This window comes from Telopea speciosissima, chromosome 3 (genome assembly GCF_018873765.1).
Source record: "Telopea speciosissima isolate NSW1024214 ecotype Mountain lineage chromosome 3, Tspe_v1, whole genome shotgun sequence".
Lineage (NCBI taxonomy): Eukaryota > Viridiplantae > Streptophyta > Magnoliopsida > Proteales > Proteaceae > Telopea > Telopea speciosissima.
The window spans coordinates 23,959,536-23,984,431 of record NC_057918.1 but is presented as its reverse complement, the minus strand read 5'-3'; the positions used below and the strand labels follow the sequence as shown (position 1 = coordinate 23,984,431).

The 24,896-nt window shown below is 37.9% G+C and overlaps 2 protein-coding genes across 2 annotated transcripts; both read right to left on the bottom strand.

Annotated features, from left to right (window-relative positions):
- Positions 1–314: 314 nt before the first annotated feature.
- LOC122655816 (serine carboxypeptidase II-2) lies at positions 315–8,529 on the bottom strand. The gene is made up of 10 exons (XM_043850164.1): positions 8,237–8,529; positions 7,980–8,087; positions 7,325–7,420; positions 7,143–7,235; positions 6,978–7,063; positions 6,624–6,887; positions 6,301–6,434; positions 5,804–5,899; positions 2,224–2,329; positions 315–648 (listed from the first exon to the last, which is right to left on the bottom strand). The coding sequence occupies exons 1-10, from the start codon at positions 8,487–8,489 to the stop codon at positions 487–489; spliced, it is 1,398 nt and encodes a 465-aa protein (XP_043706099.1). The 5' UTR covers positions 8,490–8,529; the 3' UTR covers positions 315–486.
- A 14,551-nt stretch (positions 8,530–23,080) lies between these two features.
- LOC122655000 (UPF0481 protein At3g47200-like) lies at positions 23,081–24,670 on the bottom strand. Its single transcript, XM_043849254.1, has one exon. It carries the CDS (start codon positions 24,668–24,670, stop codon positions 23,081–23,083), a length of 1,590 nt encoding a protein of 529 aa, XP_043705189.1.
- Positions 24,671–24,896: the final 226 nt, after the last annotated feature.

The following is a 24,896-nucleotide window of genomic DNA, read 5'->3' as shown; positions in this document are numbered from 1 at the left end:
CTTTCTAGTTCAACATATAAGGATCACTGTGCCAGTCTTAATGCAGATGGCAGGCTAGACTAGTTCTGGCTTGACCCTGGCATAGCCCAACTAGTCCATTTACACACAGAAGGGGCCAATTGTTGTTTATAGCCATACTCTGTATAGATGCCTTGTCATGCATTTCCTGGGAGTTGAGTTAAACCACACCAAAACACAGACTTGAGCACAACTACTTGAGGTGGTAAGTTAACCAGTTCCAAAGCAATCCACAAACAGGCAAATTAAAGCCACACTTTCTTCTCCTCTTCTGGGTCTTGTTTGACCATTGAGGATTGCTAGCAAAGTCCCAACGCCACTACTGTTTATTCAAATACAGTTAAATTATCCTTCAGAACATGATGGACCACCGATCACATGCAATTCAATTTAAAAAAAAAAAATATTAATGTGGATTGGATTTATGAACATCATATTGCCATATCATGACTGATTTTGCAGTAAATTTCATGAATCACCATGCTCTGATAGGGTCGGCATTTGACTTCCTGACAAGAAGGCCTTGATAAGAGTCAGAGCTAGTTTGGGTCTATGCAGAGGGACCTCATGACCTGCTCCTCTCACTGATACAAATGTGAGACCCAAGTACTGCTGGGTCCATCCTCCAACCTGCAACAAAAATCAGAATTATGAATTAGCAGAAGTAGTCTGATTTTCCACTCTGGATCCAATCACATCTGGCTTTTAAGAAAAGGATGAAGGATGAGCTACTCTGAAGTAGATCAAAGTTCAACTAATATATCTGTCAAGAAGCCTATAGAGCTAGCATAGAGCTTTAACCAAAAAAAAAAAAGCCTATAGAGCTAGCATTCATAAGAAGTGAGCCGAATTATGTAGAGAGTGTTTCAACATGGACAAATTGTTTGCAAAAGTAAGCAATAACTTCAATTAGACAATAAAGTGAATAAGCCTTGTGAACTAGGTTGAGACTTGGTTCACTGGTATCCATCTTCTGAACTCCCCCTTTAGTCTTCAAGCTCAGCAGAAGCACTCTAAAGCAAGCTGACCATGCAATTGGATTCCATCAAGGCAGTCTATATGAATCAGGGTTACCTTTGAAGAAAGGAGCTTTGTTCTTTTTTCATTTAAGACCAACATTCTAAAGAAATTACATTAGAACAGGCATTGTATTGTTTGGTGAAATCCCCGGTTGTCTTGTCAGGTGCTCTAGATATTTTAAGCTACTAAAGTATCTACGTCATGTTTTCTGCACTCTTTATTTTCTCATGAACCCAAGTATAAGGAATGCCACAACCTGAAGTGAAGAGAAATTGTCTATTTTGATAACTCAACTATGAATCTCATAATAGGAGACCAAACTCAAACCCTTAGGTGTCCATTCTGTTTCTGATTAAAACTGAAATGTGTTTTGGTATTGGAGACAGTATGAAGAGTTAAACACTGTTTTCATGGATAATTGGACTGGTGGCTGGACTGTTTGGACTGTCAACCACTAGGCCAAGACAGTCAGTTTCATTTAAAGCCAGAGGTGCTGCAAGAAATGTTGATTAACCAATGGGCCATCTGCCATAAAAGATCTGTTCCTGCCAGCAGTTCTAGTTGAACTCTTAGATACCAAGATATCAAGATAATGACTTAACCACAGCACCAAGAGAAGGATACAGGTTTCTATGTTACATTTATCGTTTTATATACTAAATAGCATCTGCAGCTTTGACCAAACTGTTCAGATACTCGAACTGCCAATCGTCAGGCCAGAACGGTCCGACATCCTCTTTGGTTTTAAAAAGATTAGTTAAATGCACTAACCTTGCCAAACCTGCCTCACTGACACATTTTATTGATTGGTATGTCAGGTTAGCAGCAGAGAACCATAGCCAAACCTTTAGCAGGAATCCCGAAAATTTTGCTTTTTCGACCTTCTCTAAGAAGATAAGAAGGTAATCAACCCCTAAGGCTCACATGAGTTCAGCTCATTAGAAAATACCTACTGTTATGTTCATTACAATTTTTGTTGCCAAAGTTTTTAAGTTAATTTAAGCAGTAGAAATATTTACTTCTTGATTTTTTTTTGCACAGATGATTCATTTGAATATGTGTATCAAATAGTAGAAAATTCATTATTTCATGTATAGAATGAACTACCAAATGTTGCAAAAGTAAATCAATGAAACACTCTACAAATATAAAGCGAAGTCACCATTCTAATTGAGAGGACTGTACCTGTCCATCATCGTACCAAGCACGCCAAGGACTCACAGTTGGAAGCTTAAGAGTATTTATGGTGAGGCGGGTGGACGTAACTGGGATAACAGCATCTGTATCTCCGCTGCCATAACAAAGGAAATTGAGGAATAGTAAAACAATAAGCACTTTTACAATCAGCTACCAATGACTTATTCATTAAAAATATGTACATAAGAAAGGAGAAGGAGCAATATCTGCCAAAAAATGTTAGTTTTTGACCTAGTCTTTATGGATTGATGGAGAGGGGTTTAAAATTGGGGATGAAAATTAAGGAGAAGACATTTTGTTACTTCACGAAAAAAAAAGAGGAACTACATTAGAATTTCAGAACTATAACAAGATATTAGAAGAGAAATAATAATTATATTAAAGAAGAAGAAATCAGTTTTTTTTTTCTTCTTCTTTCTTTAGGATACTCAAGAAAGAAATCAAGTTAACCAATTAGATAAATAAGGGAAGAAATAGAAGCAAAAGAATATAGTAGATGGAAGTTGTGTACCTAAGGCAATCTAAAGTTTCCAAGTTAGAGATGCTCCACTACAACAATTCATAATCTTCAACCGATATCTCCTTCAAGAACGAATTGTCTAGCAACTGGCAAGTAGAGGCAGGTGTTTTAAAATTTCAAATGTCCTTCCCAATAAGAGAAGGTTTACTACTTGTCCAGGTTTACATGTCTTTGGGGAATGAAGTCCTTTAATCGACCAAGGTGGTTTGTAAATGGCCACGAAAATCCAGCAGAGAATCTTATGCTCTACATATAGCACCTTATCATATGGAGATCTAGAGGGGTAATTCTTTCAAGTTCTTACCAGGATCATAGTTTGTAAAAATTAACCTGGATCAGATATTTTGGCCAATGTCTGTAACAGTTCAAAGATCCAACCATCTGGTTTGAACAGTCTGATGGTGAAGCAACTAGTAAAAAGAACAAGAAAGGTAAATATAGGTCTTATCAGATAACAAATGCAATACTGGGATAGTAGTAGTTTTGTTCCCTACCCACCAAGAGGTTGCTAATTCAAACATTGTTGAAACAAGCTCCGTTATAGATTTTATTAAGCTATTTTATCCCTGGTTCAATGATTTGATTTCTAATTTGACCTTCTGGCCTGATGATCCCGCCAAAGATTTTTCTATCAATCAAGGTTCAAAGGGTTAGTGTTGCTGTAACCAGGATAAGTTGATGGTTTTAATGGTCTGTCTATCTAACCATTTCGGTTTCAAAACATTTATAATGACTATTCAGCAAGCATCTGGTTGAGTTGAAAGCCCAACACAATCTCGTGTCCATGACTGCTGTATTAGAATTCAAAACCATGCCTGGTATCTTGAGTGAGCTTCAATGTGTTAATCCCACATCAATTGTGAGTGAGACATCCATTTCCTAATATACCTGTGAATATCCTCCTCTCATAAGATCGGTCTTTTGAGATGGATATGTACATGGTATCAGAGCAGGTTACGTTCTGGCTCCCTTCTTGTTCCGTCTGGGTCCATCCTCCCCTTCTTGTTTCCATCCACGTGTCTGAGATGGAGATTTATACAATGGATCCTCAAACCCATACCTTCCACTCTCAACTTTTCAGCAAGAAGTCACTATTGGTCTCTGTGGCAGCCAGGGAGGAGTTTAAAGTCTCAATGCTTTTGCAACTAGAACTCAATTATCAAGACAAAGAAGAAGTTTGACGGGATGATAACAGGTAGGGCTTTGATGGTGGTTCCTTTTAATAATGAAGATGAGAGAGTCTCCCACTAGGAACTGGACAACATGAGGAATTTTAGTAACTCCCGAGGTTTTCTAAGAACTCGATTATCGAGGCATAGACGAAGTTCGACTGGATGATGGTCGGGTTTTGATGGGTGGTTTCCTCTAGTGATGAATTCTCCCAAAGGTACTGGACAAATGAGGGATTTTAACAACTTCTCAGGTTTTCTCCTTTTGGGATTGGAAAAAGAACCCAGGTCCCTGTTTGTAGCTCTTGAGAAGCAAAGTATGTTGTACCTTCGTCAGGCTATCTAGATTGATTTTTAGTTCCCTCTAATTTAGATTCCATTTTTGCACTTGCCTCATTGGATGATCATCTTCTTGTTCAGTTGTCTTAACTTTTGCAGGTAAATCTTCTGTTCCTTATCCTTTCAAAACTTAAAAATATGTGACTTGAACAGCAATATTTTTTGTTATCTTGTATATGGTGCGGTGCAACTCATAGCAAGTCAATGGCAATGCATAAACAATTTTTAGTTAACAGTTAGAATGATTCAAGATCTAAACATCTACTTCGAAAATAGTGGAAGAATAATCTAACTGCATTACGAGGCAACAGATCCATACACAGGTCTGGGGCGCACATATATTCATCATAGGGCATATATTTGGATAAACTAGGGTGAATTCCATCTAAAAGATTACAACAACAACAACAACAACATAGCCTTATCCCAACTAAATGGGGTTGGCTACATGGATTCTTGCTCTCCAATCAGCTCTATTCGAAGTCATGCATGATACAAGGCGTAAGCTATGCATGTCTTTCCTCACTACTCCTAAGGTCTTTTGCATGTCTTTCCTCACTACTTCTCCTAAGGTCTTTTTAGGCCTGCCCCCGGCTCTTTTAGTTCCTTTAATGTGAATCAAATCACTCCTCTGTACTGAAGCATCCAAAGGCCTTCGTTGAACATGACCATGCCACCTGAAACGACTTTCTCGTAGCTTTTCATGTATCGGAGCTACTCCAAAATCAGCTCTAATATGATCATTCCTTACTTTATCCTTCCTACTTTTTCCACACATCCATCTCAACATCCTCATCTCCGCTACATTTAGTTTATCTATTTGACATTTCTTAACAGCCCAGCATTCCGCATCATACAACATAGCCGGTCGTGTGCTCACTGCTATAAAATTTTCTTTTAAGCTTTAAGGAGTACGTCGATCGCACAACACTTCGGACGCACCTCTCCACTTCATCCATCCTATTTTAATTCTCTGAGCAACATCATCCTCTATATCACCTTCTTTATTATGATTGATCCCAGATACCTAAAATGATCACTTTGTGGAATCTTCTTCTCATCTCACAACTCTCAACTTGAATATTTGATTTAGTTAATCTCTCAAGCAATGCCCATCCGACAATGGTTCCTGATCATATTATTATGAAACTTATTAGGATTTTTGACCTCTTGGAGCACCAAACTAATATATACATCATTTATTTTTCTGCTATTAATTTTCAGATTATTTCTCTTTGTTATTGACAGGAAAAAGATAATTAATCATAAAGTTTATGCTTGCACTTTGACCCATGTTTTATGACTTTGGTGGTTTTGATGCCTCACATCATGCCTTTGCCATCTCAAACATCAGCTCACTGGATAAGTTTTGGTTTTGAGGTTTTCTACCTTGCATAGACACATTTCAATATGTGTGGGGGTGTATAGAAATGGCTGGCAGCAACATAGATGAGCAGAATTGGCACTTGATCATTCAGATGCTAGACTTATTCTAAGGATAACTAGTGAAGAAAGTATCCAAGGGAATTTAAAGAGGCACCTGAATATCCAAATACGAAGCCCCAAAGGCATAAGTTCGCGATAAATGTCCAGCACTGACATTGGAGAGTCCTTCCAGTTAGTATTAATCACGTCACTGCAAAAGAGGAAGACAATTGCAAAATATAACAAGATGAATTTCTTTGTGCCACTACAGTCAAGTTGTACTATATTACATGTAGGCAATGCTACAAATTTTGTCAGATCTGGAAGATCTTCAATGCTTAATAGTATGATCCAATCTAATGATTGGAATCATGAATCACCCAATTAATGGACCACTTAAAAAAAAAAAAAAAAAAAAAACCTTTGGTTTTTAGCTCAACAATACAAAATGTCATTGATGGGATGTATACTAACATCAAATACAAGTTGCAAACAGAGCGCGGACTGTGGACATCAAAGCTGAGAAAGTAAATACTTTGTACAGCTTTCTTCATCCATTAAATATGTTTGTCCAATTTTCATAAGTTTTATATTTTGTGAGCATTATGATACCTGCAAGTCTCCCATTTAGAAGGTGCAGCTTCTGGCTTAACATGAAGTGCCTTCTGAACCTCAGGTAAATTGAAATATACAGTTGAGTGTGCCTCAGTGCATGGATCATACTTTTTACTGATGCGACCAACCTTCTATCAAATTAAAACCATCATCCATAAATGACCTGATGCAAATAATTCAAACACTGCATCTAAAGTCCTACTGTCATCCATCTTTTAAAAGGGAGGGGGGGGGGGGGAGGAAAATGTTTTCAATTCATGCCCAAATTACCAGAACATGAAATAAATATATGTCAAAATGTAAAAAATGCTTCTGCTTACAAACAGTCTCTTCAGCAGCCTACTGGATGAGCTAGAATTGCCAGTGCAGGCAGGAGTGTAGACGCTATACGGATCAATGTTTCCAAGTTCTTCGCTTGCAATATCCAGAATCTTATTACACTGGTCTGAGGCGTGAATAAATGATTCGAAGTCACAAAAGAGGTTCAGAAGCTTGTAGGTTTGGTCAGAAATCATTCCAGCAGACCACATAAACTGGAAAACCCCCATGTGATCAGTGAAATCATTGGTCAGAGCATTTCCCACCTGCATTACCAATATCAAGTAGTTGTTTATTCTGTTCCAATAATGCACAGTGGCCAGAGTCTTCTACTTCTCCAAGAAGAAGTTCCATACCATATATCCTTTCAGATTAATTGTTTTTTTCCCAGCTGCAAACTGGTGCCTTACAATGGCTTGGGCAAGCTGAGGAACATAATGTCCTACAATAAAAATAAGATGCTGATATTAATCTGAGTATTCAAGGGTAATGTATCAGTAGATTAAGAAGTTATGAACTACCTCCATAGCTCTCTCCAGTGATGTAGAAATCCCTTCCTATATATTGTGGAAATTGCTCAAACCACTTAAGTAGAAACGCTAATGAGTCCTCAGCTGCAACCATAGAAGGAAATAGATTTAATAATAGGGATTATCGGATGTACTTGAAAGAAGGCAAGACATCAAAGATTCCAAAGTTATACCAGTCCGCTTATCTCCATTGTTCAGAATATCTTCGGAATTGTTTGAGTAGGAAAAGCCAACACCAACTGGGGAGTCAAGAAAGATGATGTTTGCCACTGCAAAATGACACAAATAATTAAAGACAGTTGCTTTGGCAGGAAATCTAAGATGAATAATGCAATTTGCCAGATACAAGTTCTGTATATAATTTACTCCAGGCATGAATACCCAATATAAATCAAGTACATATATTAGTTGGAGTCTAACCAAGATAAGCCTAATTTCCAGAAATATTGAGGACCTTGGGTGACTTGATAGAAGATAAAAAATTTGATACAGGGTAGATTTGTCCTTGGATCCACACAAAAGGATTTATCTGTGAGTAGGTGCAGGATTCCAGTAGTCCTGACTTTTGAGGGATCAAAGAGTACTTCATAATGGAAGTAGTGGTCACACCCAATAGATAGGAGGGGGAAAATCTCCCATAAAACTGTCTCCTTAGGTATAAATTTTGTTCCATGGTTTTGATGAGTTAAAGGGTTTGGTTTGATTTGATACCCTTCTCTTTATCCTGTGATCCATCAGATAGACCCAGAACTAATTTCCAACTTAGTCCTTAAACTGGCTCTATCCTTGTAAATTTCAACCAGTTCAAAAAGTCAAAGGAGTCCATACCTTGGTTCCAAGAATAACGATTTAGATAAAGGGTCTTTCCATCTGGCTTAACATGAAATGGACCAATTTCCTCTGCTTCCCCATAAGCAATTGAAGAACATCCAGGCCCTAGAAAAACAACTCTTGGGTCAGAAACAAATAACAAACTGAAAAGAGAAGGAGAACAAATTTGACAGAACAAGAAGAAAGATATGACAAAGTCAAACACCAATTACTGACAGTATAAACAATTAATGATGTGGGTTTATATAAGAGACCTCCATTGAGCCAAAGAACAAGGGGTTTTGTAGAAGGTTCTTCAACAGCTTCAATTAACCAATAGAACAGATTCCTTCCAGATTCCTCATTGGCTGTGACATACCCAGAATACTGAGAAAAATTCACATTGAAGGTCTGTCCAGGGAGCTCAAGAATCTTATCCAGCTCTTGTTGGCTTGTAGAGCTGCCACTTGGGAGTCGAAGGAGGAGGAAGAAGAGAGGAAGAAAGAGCACCCATTTACCACTCTCCATCTTTTTACGACAGAGAGGTGCTCCCAAGGATATTGGTCGTCTTCTGTGATGAATCATTTTATAGAGAGAGGGAGAGACCAACGTGAGCTCATGTAAAGGTCATAGTCAAATAATTTGTGCCGCTTCCGTTTATTGGCAAAAGCAATCATTTTTAATTATTATTGTCCCTTCACTCTTCTCTCTCTCCCTCTCAGACACAAAGGGAATGTCGCTTTCCAAGGTCCAACAGAGCAAACGGAACTTAGGGTTTAAAAACACGGAATCAGGATTCGAATCTCCCCATTTTTTTTATTCAGATCGGCTGGATGGATCAGTCTGAATCGGCATTTGAATCGGTATTTTGACTTTGATGCCCTTTAAGATTTTACGTACAAGGATTGGATGAGCGGACGAAATCATCTGGAAGAGTGGATCCATTGGTCCGATCAGGATTCTTGAAACCGTGGGTGTAACCCTTATAAAAAAAAGGGAGAAGAACGCCACCTGGATGGGCCAGACACGTCACCCTTGCATCTTGATATACGGTGAAATGATCATTGCACTTTCGATCATTTTCAGGGTTTGAAACACGAAAAAACACGAAAAGATGCGTAGATCATCATCAAAGAATAGCAAACACCACATTATGTATCAAACACTCAAAGGATTGGGACATTTTACAAGAAAAAAGATCCTCAACCTAACAGTCTTCAGACTCCAAAAAGACTAAAAATCAGATGATCCAACAACCTTGGAATTTGGATTCTCTTGTAGTACCAATCCCAGCCATATAATCCAGAATTTTCATCCTCTCAAATGTGGTGTTACCCTTTAAAGTGCATTGCATTTTTATCCTCTCAAGTGCAATGATCACCATACTATAATCCCTGTCCTCACTCTTCAACTAGTCTTCCCTCCCCACCCCCCCCCCCAAAAAAAAATGATGGACCCCACTAAATGTCTGGTGGTGGAGCTCAACGGAATGGACCGAGGGTACACACTCCATAGCCATTGGGCCATTGCCATGGTCCTCGACCATGTCTACCTTTTTTTTTTTTTTTTTTTTCCTTTTGAATGAAAAACCTGTGTGTGCCTTTATATCCTTCATTATCACCCAAAATTTGACCATAAGTAGGTTTATAGCATTTCTAATTCAGATATCAAGTTTTAGTTCAAATCACGTTCTCTATGTTTCATGCTAATGATTAAAAATTATATTGAAAAAAATAATAAATGGTAGATCATATCACAGATTGAAGCTTAATATGATACGAAGAAGACAGCTGTTTGCTCAGTTGGTTGGTGCATTGTCTGTAGAGTATAAGACTCCAGAAAGTCTTCTTTCTTCACCTTGTGCCATAATACACCCTCTCTCTCCTCTCTCCCCTCTCTCCTCCTGGTAAACACTTTCCCCCCTCTCTTGTAACTGTAGATAAAGTCTCATTGGGCAATTAAATAGGTAAGACAAAAAAAAAAATTGATACAAGACCAATTCAAAGATTCTTCCATGTATCCTATAATTGGGTTAGACACATCAACCCTCTTTATAGTCAAAATAAAAACCTAATGTAGAGTGATACAAAGATCCTAACACTCATGTGTCTATAACTTAGAGATCATTTTCACTGACCATAATGGGATAGACAAGCCGTGCATGGAGGTTGATATACCTCTTTGGGAAGGTCATTCATTAGACGTTTTTACATCCCTTGTAAAACAGTAAACATTCATGATCCAAAGAATGACCTCTAAGGCCCCCATTTTGCTACCCAATTCCTACAAAGAAAAGTGGTCTTGATTAGGTCCACGGTCTTTCTATTCTTAGGAAAATTTCGGTTGAAAATTGAATTTAGATTAGGGAGAGGGTTCTGATCCCCTCGACACCCGAGATCGACACTCGGTTTCTGATGTGGCCATCTAAGCTTTCTCTCTTTCGAATATTCCAATAAGGGGGTTATTTTAGACATTTTATTGTTTTAGATGTACAATGAAATGTGAGGGGGTATGCAAAAGTGCATAGTCCAAGAAGGTGTGGTGATTGGTGAAAGAATTTCAAGCCAAACATAACGTCAATTATATGGTCCAAACTCTCTGCATTTCTAGACATCACCATTTATTTTGTTGTAAAGCTCAAATCCAAAATATTGTGACTACCTTTATGTAGGTGCAACTAAAAGAGGGAAGAATTATTGACAATAAGGTAATAAAAAAATGGAAAGTAGTTTTCTGTCCGTTACGCCTACTTTCCCATTTGTCTATCTCTCTCCTACGCAAAACAAGGGGACAGATGTGTCTTTTCAAATAAGGAGGAGAGAGATAGACTCAAGGGAGAGTAGGCATAAGCCACACTTCCAGACAGAGAACTTTTTCTCTAAAAAAATTGTCACTTATCATTCAATGTTTTGAGATACGAAGCAACACATAAGTCATAACCCTTGTTAGTAAATTTGGGTATGACAAAAAATGAGTACAATATATGAAGAGATATTAAAACGGACTAGATGTCAATAATGCTTTTTTAAAAATTCAACACAAAAAATGTAGGACTATAACAATAATATGATACACATTTAATTTGATTCTTTTGTGAAAATCTGGGGCAAAAATACAAGCATACGTTCAATATAACATGCATATAAATCATATAATAAAGAGAATAATAACATAATGACTATGGTTTTATCAAAAGGGAGCCTCACAATTGAAATAAACAAAATATAATATACTTAATTACCTATTACATTCCATAAGATTATCATAAAACACATCAATGTATCAGTGGAATTGTACCTTAACATATAACTTATCAAAAAATAAAATAAAAAAATGTAATCATTGGAATATCTTATCATCGAACATAAAAAGTAATGTGTCATCTACTATTCATGAAAATCCCAATAAATATTAACCATAACAAGAAAAGCTAAACATAAGAACTTTTATATGTGAGAAAGTGACTATACACTATATGCTACGAGAGAGAGAGAGAGAGAGAGAGAGAGATCCTTTGGTTTATTCTAGCGATTGCAGGCAAGTCACCGATGCTCGAGAAATAAAGGAAAGAAAGAAGGGCTTGCACTTTACAGTGGTGGAACCGTGGCGATAAAGGGAGGTTTGGAGGGCCTGGTTTTACACTTATATTCTAGCGATTTGTTACTCTTCAATCGCAGCGAAGGGGAGCTCGGTTTGAAAAACTAGAAGAAGGGCTTGTAGTGATGGAGGAATGAATAAGATGAAGTCGAAGTGTTTTAGGTATTTTGTTTTTTATATTTTAAATAGTTAAAAATATGTATATTACACGTTTAATACGAAGTAGTACAAGTTCGTGTATTTTTTCAACTCTTTGTTTGATATATATATATATATATATATATATATATATATATATAGCAGATGAAATAACTCCCACGCCGGTCGTTTTGGAGCCCTTGAGTCAGCCACCTTGCCAACTTGTCATCACTTGCCTAGATCTCTATTCTGTGTAATCCTTGGTCCAATGCTTGTTGAAGCTGTTGCATGATGCTTCTGGTCTTTAGTGCCAACGTGTGCCCTATAAGTCCATAACTTAATTAAGGGTGTCGATTTGGAATCGAAACTGAAAAAATAAAACTGACCGTTAAAACTAGACCGAACTGAATTGAAGAAGAATCGATTCAGTTTTGGTTTTAAACAAGCAATCTTTTCTCGGTCTGATTTTGGTTTCAAGGGTGAAACCATTTGATTAGAACCGAATCGAACCAAACTTTTACTCTAAATTGCATTAGTAGTTTAGTGTTAGCCTGTTAGGGTTTGTGGGCTGCCACCAAAAACACTCTGAAAGCCACTGATGCCCAAGGGAAAGTTCTATGCAGAACAATTCTATTTATAGCTTGTTCGGATATTATGAGGGGAAGAACCACTTGAGTTTTCAAAGATGAAAGGCATAAAGCACATTAAAGTCACAAGCAAATTTGGGACATTTAATGAATATTCATCTTTATGAATACAAATGATTAAATATAGGGAAAATTTCTTAGATCCACTAGATAAGAACGAAAATTACAAAATAAGTAGGCTTCAAATTAGTTTTACATCCACTACTTACCATTTCAAAAAAATTTACTTAATCCACAAAGTTGGTTGGTACAAGGAAAAAATAAAAACAAATTTCTAAAATTGCCCTAACCTCATTTATCGAAAATTAAAAACTATTTTAAAAAGTTTGCAAAGTGTCTTTTTCACGTTTCATCCAATGATATTTGTAAAGATATTCTAAAAAATAGCAATATAATAATTAAAATTAAGTTTTCTTTCTTTTCTTTTCTTTTTTTTTTTTTTTTTTTTTTTTTTTTTTTTTTGAATAAAAATTAAGCTTTCCTTTTAGGACTAAGTTTCCATCTACCCATAGGGGACGATTCACATACCATCGTAGGGTTCACAAACCCCTCTTAGGATTTTAATATGTTCCAAAATACCCTTTCGATACCCTTTCCCGCTTTGCAGTGAATTGGGATCACATTCACCGTCGTATGGAGACATTGACCACCACACGCCCTTTGGACTTGACGTTAGATTTTTTTTTTTTATTTTTTATGATGCCGAATTTTGGTATTCCGTTTTCTTTGTTTTTAATTCCATTACCTTTGGACTATGATGCTATAAAATATGTTTTCATCTTTTTGAGTAATACCGTAATAGGTATTACCACTTTAAATTTTAAAATCCTCCATCACTATAATACCGTAATAGGTATTACCACTTCCCGTAATCTTCTCATTCCATTTTATCACAATCTTTCCCCTTTTTTGTGCACTTCACGGTTGTTTTCTTTAAAGTGGTTTAAACAGTTTTTTACTTTTCGATAAATGAGATTAGGGCAATTTTGAAAGTTTACTTTTATTTTAGATGAGTACTAACTAACTTTGGGGATTAAATCTTTTCAAAATGAAAAGTAATGGATGTAAAATAAATTTAAAACCTCTTTATCTTGTAATTTTTGTTTTTATCTAATGGATCTAAGAAATTATCCCTTAAATATACATGGGTAAGTTTGAACTATTATTTCTTTAATTTTTTTCCGAAACAATATACTAGAACTTTCTATTTTTTTCTATGGTTTGTGCACTTTATTCAAGTCATCTATATTTAAAGTTGTTTCTACCAAAAAAAAATTTATATTTAAGTCGTTGAAAGTTCAATTCTATATTATTTATTTAATGAAATGTCTTTATAGAAGATAAGACCTAAATTGAATATGAAACCAAATTAAAATTGAATACGAAATCAAAACCTAACCCAAAGTAGCAACAGTTATGGGTTGGGACATTTTACACTCAAAACTCATCACGTGGCAACATCTTACGGGTTGGAACATTTTACAAGAAAAGGGATCATACCTAACAGTCTTCTAATCCCTAAAAGACTAAAAATCAAACGCACACGCCATCTTGGAATTTGGAAAATTTTGGAGTACCAGCAACAGCCATGAATTATAAAAAGGATAAAAATGTACAAAAATCAAGTTTTTTGAAGAGAACATGATCGATTCAAACCAGCATCAGACCGATATTAACACATATCGATATCGATTACTAAAACCCTGTGTCTATCTCGATGGAATGTACCAACGACCAAGGACCCATATGTGCCTTCATATCCTTTTTATTATTTCCCAAATTTTACCCATAAGTAGGGGACGGCCTTTCCAACTCAGATTTGAAGTTTTAGTTCTAACCACGTTGTCTATGTTTCATGATATTAATTGAAATTATGTTGAAAATAAGATCAATTTTATATAATTAAGAAAAAAATATATTAAATAATAAATTAGATCTCATATTGAAGTTCTAAAATACGGTACAAAGAGAACAACAACTTGTTTAATTAGTTGATATCAAGTTGATAGAGTGCAGGTTTCCAGAAGATCATGGGTTCCTCTTCTGCCATCACCTTGTGCCATTAAGCACCTTCTCTTCTCCCCCTCCCCCTACCCCCCCTCTCGTGTTAAAATCCACTGTAATATTGACGGGGCGGCGATGCACATCCGGCGGCATAGTAGAGGCCATATGTGCCACCTGGCCTCTGCTGTGCCGTCGGATGTGCTCTGCCGCTCTGTCGGTACTACAGAGGATCCCACCCCCCCAAAAAAAAAAAAAAAAAATCCAATAATTAGGTCATCCACATTAACCCTCTTTATAGTCAAAATAAAACCTGATGTGAAGTGACATAACGATCCTAACACATCCATGTCTACCACTTAGGGATCATTTTAATTGACCATAATGGGATAGACAAGCCGTGCATGGAGGGTGATATACCCCTTTGGTAAGGTCATTGAGTAATAGTTTTTACATCCCATGCAAAACACTAATCACTCATGATCCAAAGAAAGACCCTCCATAAGTAACCTACCTAGTGGTTCTTGATCAGGGTCCGAATGGGCTTTCTATGCTTTTGGAAATTGACTTGGATTATATAATATCTTGTCTAGTCAGTGTATCCGGTTCAACTAAGAACCAGTAAAAAAAGCGGTTGGATCTTGGATCAAAACCTGTATAACATGAGTTGATCCACCATTAGTGAGGGCTAAATGATATTAAGAGGGGTTGGGTGATCATGGTTCTAAGTATCGGTATCGTATCGTCCATATCGGGTGATACATGTGTTGGAAAAAACTCTGTTTGAAGAAGGAAACTTCAAACTGCTTTGAACGCGATCTCGCTATCTTAAAGGAGATATTTGCCCCACTCGACAAATTCACCTTCAGGAATCAACAAAGCAATAAATATAAAACACAGAACTCCACTTAGAGATACTGAATTGCAAGAGGGAGAGATAATTCGTTTGAACACATGACTCCCATCTTATAGAAGTGGAGCACCTTCTTCGAATAGACATATCTATTCATTCTGTATCCATTAGATCAATTGTCATATGATCTAACGGTCCAGATTAAACCAGAGATGAACTTTTCCAAATCATATCCTATCGAGGCGTGACCTTAGGATCTTCTAATCCGACGGATCGATCATTAAAAAAACAACGTACCGCGGATCGCTAAGTGCGTGCGTGCACGCCACTAACGCCTTACACAGCCCACGCCGCGCGTGTGCGGCGGCTACGCCGTCCTCGCATATACACTGTAGAATGTTTCCCTTTTTCGATTTAATTCAAGAGATAAAGAAGGTAATATAATAAATACCATTTATAACTTTTGTAGTTTTCCGATGTGGGACTAAAGCATTTTTTTCCAAAATAACAAATTATTTATTTAATCTCTCATTTATTACAATCTATCTAACAACATATCGGTTTTGCTAATCACTGATACTAATACTGTGCCGATATCGTATCAATAGCACGGTACAGACAAGGGGTAAAATGGTTAAAAAATTTATTTTTTAAAGAAAACCAGGGGCGATTTTGTCTGATACATCTGATCCAAGCCGATACCATATCGATATCATATCAATTTTACGTATTATCGATATTCGTTCTGATACCGTGCACCAAAACCATGTGGGTGACATTATTGACAGACCCAAAAAAAAAAAAAAAAAAAAAAAAGGAGAGCATTTCATCATCTTTGGTGAATCATTCCCTTCTATTGTACGAAGACCTCTGCCCCTCTCCTAGGAGTCACATATATAATGGATGGTGAGGGTCGCTGGGGCCACAATCAAAAGGTGTAGTGAAGGAATTTCAGGCCAGAGAGAACAACATTTATTTACTCCAAAGTCCAAAGTCGTCCATTTCTTCAACAATAGCTACAATTTATTTGTTTGTAAGATCTCAAATCCAAAATTTCATGACAGCCTTTATGTGGGTACAACCAAAAGAGGGATGAGTTATTGACAATTCAGATAATATATAAAGGGCAAGAGATTGTTGTGTCATGTAGCCTCTGCACCACTGTGAGGGGCAAACCCAAGCCCATTTGAAATTCCAAACCCAAATGGATAGAAGATCTCTAAAGGGTACTTTATTTTTTATTTTTTGTGTTTTTTTGGGGGGAAAGGGGAGGTAAGCGTGAGAGGGAGGATGTAAGTTTTAGGTGCCCCTTAAATTATCTTATGAAGGGTAAAGACTACCGTCCCAACAACCCTTAAGAGTGTATGGTAAGGCCATTACTTGATCCTTGTTATTGGTGAAGCCTGATTTCGGTCTAGAAAGTGATTCAGAGGATCTTTGGAGAGCCGTTTCGGCTTCGAAACGATCTCGGATGACCTAAAAAGAGGATAGGTCACCGTCGGAGGCTGTGCATTGTGTAGAGCTCATTGAGACCTTATATAATTCAACATATGTTTAGTTTTGGTCCGACCCTGACTAGTTGGACATTTTTGGGTTCTAGGGGCAATTCTATACTTTCTGGGTTAGGGCTTCTCTATATATTGTTCTTTTCTCTGGGAGGGTTGTAAGTGAGGATTTAGTAACATTTCAAAGATAGTGAAATCTGTTGTTACTCGGTCGTGGACGTAGCTTTCCATCTTGGGGGTGAACCACGTAAATCCCTTGTGTTGTGTGCTTTCTTATTTTCGTTTTCTTTTGCAAATTGCCACTTCTGGGTGTTGTTTTCTTAATAATCCTACCCTCTATTCCTACCTCTATGACCAACTGAAACCCACCCACTCATAATTAAATGCTATAGATAGCAAATGAACCTCCTCACTTATAAATTGGTGTGTTTGACTAGTGTTGAGCGATGGGGATCATTCCACCGGTGGAGATGATCATTCAAAAAATTTTAATCAAGCACAAGAGAAATCGAGGCCTTATCAATCTTATCCCAACTAAATAGGATCAACTACATGGATCTTTGCCCTCCGGTGTGGTGAAGGAATTTCAGGCCTAAGGTAACGGTCAAATTATATAGTCCAAAATCTGTCCGCCCAAATCCGACATATCGTGACTCACTTTGGATGAGCTATTGTCACTTCCCTGTTGTTTCTAGTGTTTCCCATTCGTTAGCTCTACTTGCTTTCTTGGTTGCTCTTTCTTTGTCCGTGTTTCCATGGCTAGTTTCTCTCCTGTGATCTCCTCTGCCTCTCCTAAAAACAGGTACAAATACGTATGGATATTAAACGGGTTAGATGTGAATAATACGTTTTACAAATTCAGTATAAAAAACGTATATAGTAATGTTGTGACAAATTCTGACTCGAGTTGAAGTCCTCCTGGTCGGGTCCATCTGCACAGGTAAACCACAACAGAAAAAGAAGTGCCGGCCTGAGCCGGTTAGTACACTCCGATGCCTAAGTCAGAGCTTGCAACAGATAAACTCTCAAGCTATGGAACTTGAGTAAGAAAGAGTGAATTTTGTCCCCATACCTTAGCTTGGCATGGCTATTTATAGTTTTACAACTCTAGATGGTACTCGAGTTTTTCCTGTTTATAGATGGTAGTCCTGGTTTCATGTAATCCTTGGTGGCATAATCTCTGGTCGACACGTGTATGACCTAGGGTCATGCGATAAGTGTGACTAGGGTCATGCGAGAGGCATGTCCTTAATCTGACCGGAGTCTCTGGCTGGGTTGAGTCAATCGTTCAACTCTAGTTAAAGGGGATTGTCCTGAGGTCGACACCCCGACCCGAGTTCTCTGATGGTCAGGCCAGGGCTGACCCACTTGCCTACGTGTAAGAGGGGGATTGGTCATGTTCTATTATGATTTATCAGGTGATAATATGATACACATTTAAAATGTATTTAATACGATTTCTCTGTAAAAATCTGAGTCAAAAAAATATGAGCATATGTTCACTATCAACAATCATGTAAATCAACTAATGAAGAAAATTATAAAATAAAAACTATGATTTTATCAAAAGGAAGCCTTCCAACTAAAATAAATACAATATAATAATTGAATACCTAGTCACCTACATCCCATAATATTTTTACAAAACACATCAATGTATCAGTGGAATATCATCTCATCAAAGATATAATGTAATGTGTCATTTGCTATAAAATCATGAGAATCCCATAAAATATTAGTCATAACAAGAAAAAAGTATGTTTAAGAGCTTTTCTATGCACAAAATTGACTATTGATACTATATATATACTATGTATGAGAGAGAGAGAGAGAGAGAGAGAGAGAGAGAGAGAGAGAGAGAGAGAGAGAGATACTTGGTTTTACTCCGATGAAAGGAAGAAGGGCTTGCACTTTGCAGTGGTGGAACCGTGGGGACAAATTAGGGAGGCTTGGAGGGCCTAGTTTTACACTTATATTCTGGCGATTAATGACTTGACGATTACAGCAAGGATCGAGGAGCTTGTAGGTATAAATACCCGTGGGATGGTGGACTAAAGGGATCGCCAGTATCCGTCCTCTCTTCTTAGTCTAAAAAGAATGATTGGGTTTTCTTGGGAGTTGCCATCTAAATAAGGGTCTAGGACCCATAAATGTCTCCTACCTAGAGAGAGAGAAAGATGTAAATTTGCAAACATGTACTAGGGTTGCGAAGTTTGTGGGCCACGATTTTTTTAATAAAACATGAAATATTGAAGAGATTATTCTCTAAATCAAATAGTGAGTTCTACAAATTGATCTGGTTTGTAAGGTAGACTTAAACCATGAAAACCATTAAGTAATATGGGAGATAGCCGGGGTACTAAACAAGAGAGAGCTCTATCGATCCACAGTTTTGACATGTATAACAGCAAAACTGCAGTACTGTCGATCAGGTTGACTGTTTATCTCTTGATGTGATTCCTTCTATTGATGAAATTAAAAAGGCAGTCTGGGATCTTGACCCGAATATCTCCTTAGTCCGGACGGGTTTTCAAGTGCTTTCTTTCGATGGTGTTGGAATATCATTGATGTGGACATGTGTGGCCGATATGCATTGGTACCTTTTTATTTGTAAAGTTCTCATGAAGATTTTATCTATCTATGAGGTTAATATATATTCTTTCTCCCTAGCTAGACTCATTTCTGAGGAGCAGGGTGGTCAGCGTGACTTCCAGAAAGGAAACTTCATTTTTTCTAATATAAGCATGGCGTCAGAGTAGCCAACCTTATGCACCCGAGTACTAGTGGAGGAAGTATTGGTCTCATACTGGATATGTTGATCATTTTAGGTCCGAATTTGATGATTTAAATTATGATTTTTTTAGAATTTTTGTGGAGAATACATTGGGATGTTTGGAAGAGCTCATGTGTGTTTGAAAATTTGGTTTTGTGAGGGGTTTTGATGCTCAATACATTTGGATGCATGGAATGACTTGAAGAGTACTGTTTGAGTTTATCATTTTGGAGGTGTGTGAGCTTAATTGGAGGAGCTTGTGGTGGTGATTGTGAGGGGAGAACTTCAAGAGGCCCTGCTAACCACTTAGGTGAAATCTTACCTATCTTTTTTACATTAGTAGATCCTAGATTGTATTGATGCATGATGTATACACCTAGTTGATCATTGTGGGAATTGAAGATTTCCATTTTACTTTGTTAATTATTTTTATAGTTGTAATATCCTTTTGAATTGTTGCTTATAAAGTGTTTGTTAAAAATTCTAAACGGAACTAGGTACACTCACAGTTGGGGGGGGGGGGGGGGTTGTGAGTATTTAGGGTAGTTGCCCTTTGTCTTTGTACGATTAAGTCCTGAAACCATATTTGTTGTTTGCAATGTTGGAGAGTAATATTTGTGCATATTTATAGTACATGAAATTTAATTGGCGTTGAAGGGAGGGAGGAGGATGCATGGGTAGTGACAACAAGAATTACGAGAATTTGGCGGTCTCTCGTGAGGAGTTTGGGAAGGATCCTATTCCATCTGGAGGACGACGCGAAGATGGGAATAATGAATCTTCTTCTTCAAAGGAAGGGAATATTTAGGGTAAGAGACTGGAATTCCACCACTCGTTGCCCGCGTATTTGAGAGACAATCAATCATGAGTTCATTACCGATCGGAGTGGCCGCTTAAGCAGATCTTTCATTCTTAGCATCTTCTCCATCCACAACCAAACTTTAAAAGTCTCGACGTAATTAAGGTGGTTTCTTGACCAAAATTGCTTTCTTTTTCCAACCCCTCAGGCTCACACCCAATTTTTTTTCTCCTTATTTTCCTTTTTGTCACTTTAGCTCCTCTTTGATCTGGGTTGGGTTGCAAACTGATATTATAGTGGATTCTTTGTTGTTTGATGGACATGTCTTTCTTTGCTTGGTAGGAGCGGGAGCTAGGTCCCGTTGAAAGAACCATGAAAATGGAGGTTTGGAGGGGGGGGTGTAAAATTGTGAAAAAAAATTCTTTAATTGGGGAAGAAGCACTGTTTCTTCTATTGCCTAGCTGCCCGGTAGGACCGTGCTGCTCAGACACGATGCTGCATGTAAAGACCGCCTTACCCCCACTTGGGCAAGACGTTTGGGCAGGGATAAGGCAGACATTACGCACAACACAGTATCTAGGCAGTACGGTCCTACCGGACAACTTGACAATAGAGAATCCAAATCCGTTTTGACTAGTTTTTTGGTACAATCAAACCTAAAACAGCATATTTTTGTTTTTGTTAACTAAAACAATGAGTGGGGCTAACTTTGTAAAAGGAAACTCAAAAAGTACCTAATCCTGTAATTTTCCTTTAGAATATCTAAGATTCTATATGGTGGAATCCTGTTGGAAACCGAGGAAAATACATCATGTGCGGACCTGCACTTTTGAAAGTTCAAATCTGATGCCATTTAATGAGAAGATTGTTTGTGTGTAGTGTGCATTACACCGCAGGGAGTCTCAAAGATTCTAAAAGGAGGAATCTGGTTGCCTATTAAAAGAAGTTGGTCTTGCACGGCTTTATATGAAGGCTTGGGCTCAAGAAATGGTTTATATAATTGAGTCCTGCATAACATGGCAATGAAGGTATCTTTCTGATTCCAAAATCAGCTTCATGGTTTGCTGGTCAAATGATGCTATAGCAAGACTTAAGATCTAAGGGCTTAGATCCCTTCCTGATTTAAGAGACAAGATGAAGGGCTGAGAGTGTTCACGCTGTACGAAGTCTGGGAATCCGAAACGTGGCATGTTGTTTTATTAAAGCAACTTTATGGCTCATGTAAGTGTTGTGCATATATACCATGTACCCACTTGAGATTCCGATCTTCAAGCTACCCATTGGCTCGAGTCACAATGAAAGCAACAGGTCTGACAATCTCTCTGACGCCATTTGTATGGCCATCAATGCATTTCATTGTCTTATTCTAATCTGATGGTCTACATTAGATTAGATCATCGAGTCACCTCCATGGGCCCTTGACTCTATGTTTTGCCCAGAATATGGTATACTTGCATAAAAGATTTCAAATGAAATTTTATCATTGGCTGATCTTTGAAGCTCAATATCTTGGTCATCCGATGTCCATTTTGGTCGAACCACATATCAAAATTCTCAAAAATATACCCTCTTCGTCCTTGCATCAATAGAACCTGAAGTTTAGACTCGAAAATTGGAGAAAAACGAAGGGGAAGCTTTCCCCTCTTGTGTGCTCAAGCATTGAAGACCTCCACCCACCTCCTTGGTTGTTTGAAGACACCATTAGAGCTCCATTAATGGTGGATGAGCTGTATTGAGTATTTTGGTGATGCCTTGACCATGTTTTTGTGAAGAAAAGAGAAGGAGAAGAGGGGAATTGCAAGTTTGTGTTAGAGACGTCCACCAACGGCAATTCCAAAGATTGTGGGTTACTCCGGTTAAGGTAATCCATCTTTGCATTTCCCTATTTTGTTGTGTTTCACATGTAGGCTAAATGTTTGTAATAATGCTCATGTGAATGTATGTAGTGTAATTGGGGGATTTGTATGAGTTATTGTGCTTAAATTGTAGGGCATTGATAGAAGCCCACTTTTACTGTATTGGGGGGTTCAGTTGCAACTGGACACATAGGCGTTGCAGTGCCTTCACTATTGAGGCAGTGAAAACCTTGGGGTTGAAGCCCTTGCTCTTGTATTAAGAGTTGAAGCAGGTGTAGAAGCACCTGGGCTGTTGCAATGGTCAAAATTGTTAGTTGTGTATTGGGTATAATACGAAACTCTGGTTAGGGTATTACCCCGTGGATATAGGCATATTGTCGAACCACGTATATTTGGTGTCCTGTGCATTTTATTTCTATTACTATGGATATTGGAGTGTTTGCTTGCAAGATGGGCATGCAACCCTTGGTAGGCCTAACCCTTTTTGGTTGAAGCCGAGGATGCATGCGAACTGTAGCCGATAATTACGGAATGCTTCGGCTGGTGGTGTTAACAGGGGATAACATTACAGTGACAGTACAAGGATAGTTGAGTGTCCTGTGAGTGGTAATTGTAGACAGTGCAAGCTTCAACTCTTGGCAGCATTGTGTGGTTCTGCTCTGGGCAGCAGTGTGTATGTTGTGGATGTGTACAATGTGTCAGCAGTTCTAGTTGGTTAGGGAACACCAAGGTTGAGTTAAGAAGTCTGGAAGGAAAAATTTGGGAGCCCCTCCCCCCCCCCCTTCAGTGTCAATCTGGGAACATCATTAACCGTGAATGCAAAACCAAGGGGAGAACCCTCTTATTACATCTTCCTCTTAAAAAAGAAAAGGTTGTAAATTATTACAACACCACCATCCATTATCTACTCGTAAATACATAAATAGATTCATAGATCACAGATAATGACTTCATTTCACTTGTAGGATGGAACAAATGGTCTGCACCACAGTTAATATGAGGAGAAATAGTGCAGCAAGGAATGAAATGAATGTCCATGGAGTGTTAAAATAGTTGAGCATCAAACTTGCCTTCCATTTGTGCCATGGGAGCTTGTAATGTTTCTCCAATTCACGGCAAACACCAGAGAAATAAAAATTATCATCAGTTATAATAACCTCTTTGAGAAGACCATTGAATAAGGAAGCCACTTCTTCTGGGTGGCCAAGAAAGTTGTCAATAATTCCCTTCTCCTGAAGCAACTCGACATCCTTGGGAGAATCGATGAGGCAGTCAATGAAGGCAGCATAAGCTGTGATATCATTAGGATATTCATCATGAGACTGCTCAAAGGCAATGAGATTTCGAAGCAGAAACTCTGTCCGGTCTTCAATTTTCATGGTTGGAATTTTCAGAACTCCATTTCTGAATGTTATGTCCATCAAACATGTCGTTGGGACTTTCTTGAACTTGACATTGGCCTCATTGAGCTCTGTTGCGCTACGGGTGAATGCAAATTTTCCATAACTCCCTTGCGTTGGTGCTGTCATTGAAGATGTTCGGAGTAGCAATTCTCGTACAAAATCAAGCAAATGGTTTGGTTCCACTGCTATTCCTTTATCCTTTGGAGGAGGAGTAGCTTCTAACTTTTTTTTCCCAAGAGGATGAGGAGCAGGAGTGGCTTCTAACTTTTCTTCCCCAAGGGGATGAGGAGCAAACTCTTGATTTGTTACGATTACACTAAAGTGTCTTAACTTTACTTGATCTTTCTTCCTTGTGACACAGAAAAAATCAGAGACATTCTTCTTGGCTACATCAAAAAACCGTGGACGACATTGAAGACTTTCGTGGTTAATGCTTTGGGGTTGTGTAGGAACAAAATCTCCGAAGAAATGATGGGCATGATCACTGAAGGTGAGTACTGGACAAAGTTTATTAGAATCAGAAGAATTCTTTGTGAATAGGTTGTATAGACACTCAAGAACAAAGAAGGGAAGTTGATTTTCTAGTAGAATTAGGTCACGTTTTATAACATGAAGCAACCATGTTGCATTCAATATCAGATCATTGCCGCGGTGTCTGGACTTATCTAATTTAGTCCTGAGAATGAGCTCAAGAATGAAGCAGCCATCAATTAACATCATTTTCACAAATTCATCATCAGATTTGAGTTGAATCATTTCTGAGTAACATTGCCGAGTTCTGTCTTCCAATTCTGTCATAGCCTTAACATAATTGGCCAAAGTTGATGGCGAAGAAGATTCCCGGCTTAGATGATCATTTAGATACCGCAACTTATGTGCTTCCATGGGTTGTAAGTGCTTCTTGTAGCGATGATAAGGGCCGATGGAGACCATGTGAGGTGTGTAGGCTTCGGGTTTTATTTTGCGCAGCAGCTTGGGAACTCTGTATATGCTGCAATTGAATGACAAGGAAGGAACTTCTTTAAGGTCTTTCTGTATGGATTCCACCATTACACTAATGGCATCTCTAGCTGAAGTGATAAGATCCAGATCTTCACAGTTGTAGTGTTCCCTTTCGGTGTCAGTAACATGAGCCATTAATTGTCTTGTTTCTTTACCTTTGTTTCCAACAAAAAAATCATCCACACAATATTCAAATTAGAAGAAGAGAAAAAGACTAATTAGCACAACCAAACAATGTTGGAACTTCCACCAGTGAAGCTGGACTCCCTTGGAACTCAAACCATGGTTCCTCTCCAACATCTCATCTATATAATTCATGTTGGAGATGCATGAAGATCAAATAAAACCCTAGTCCATATTA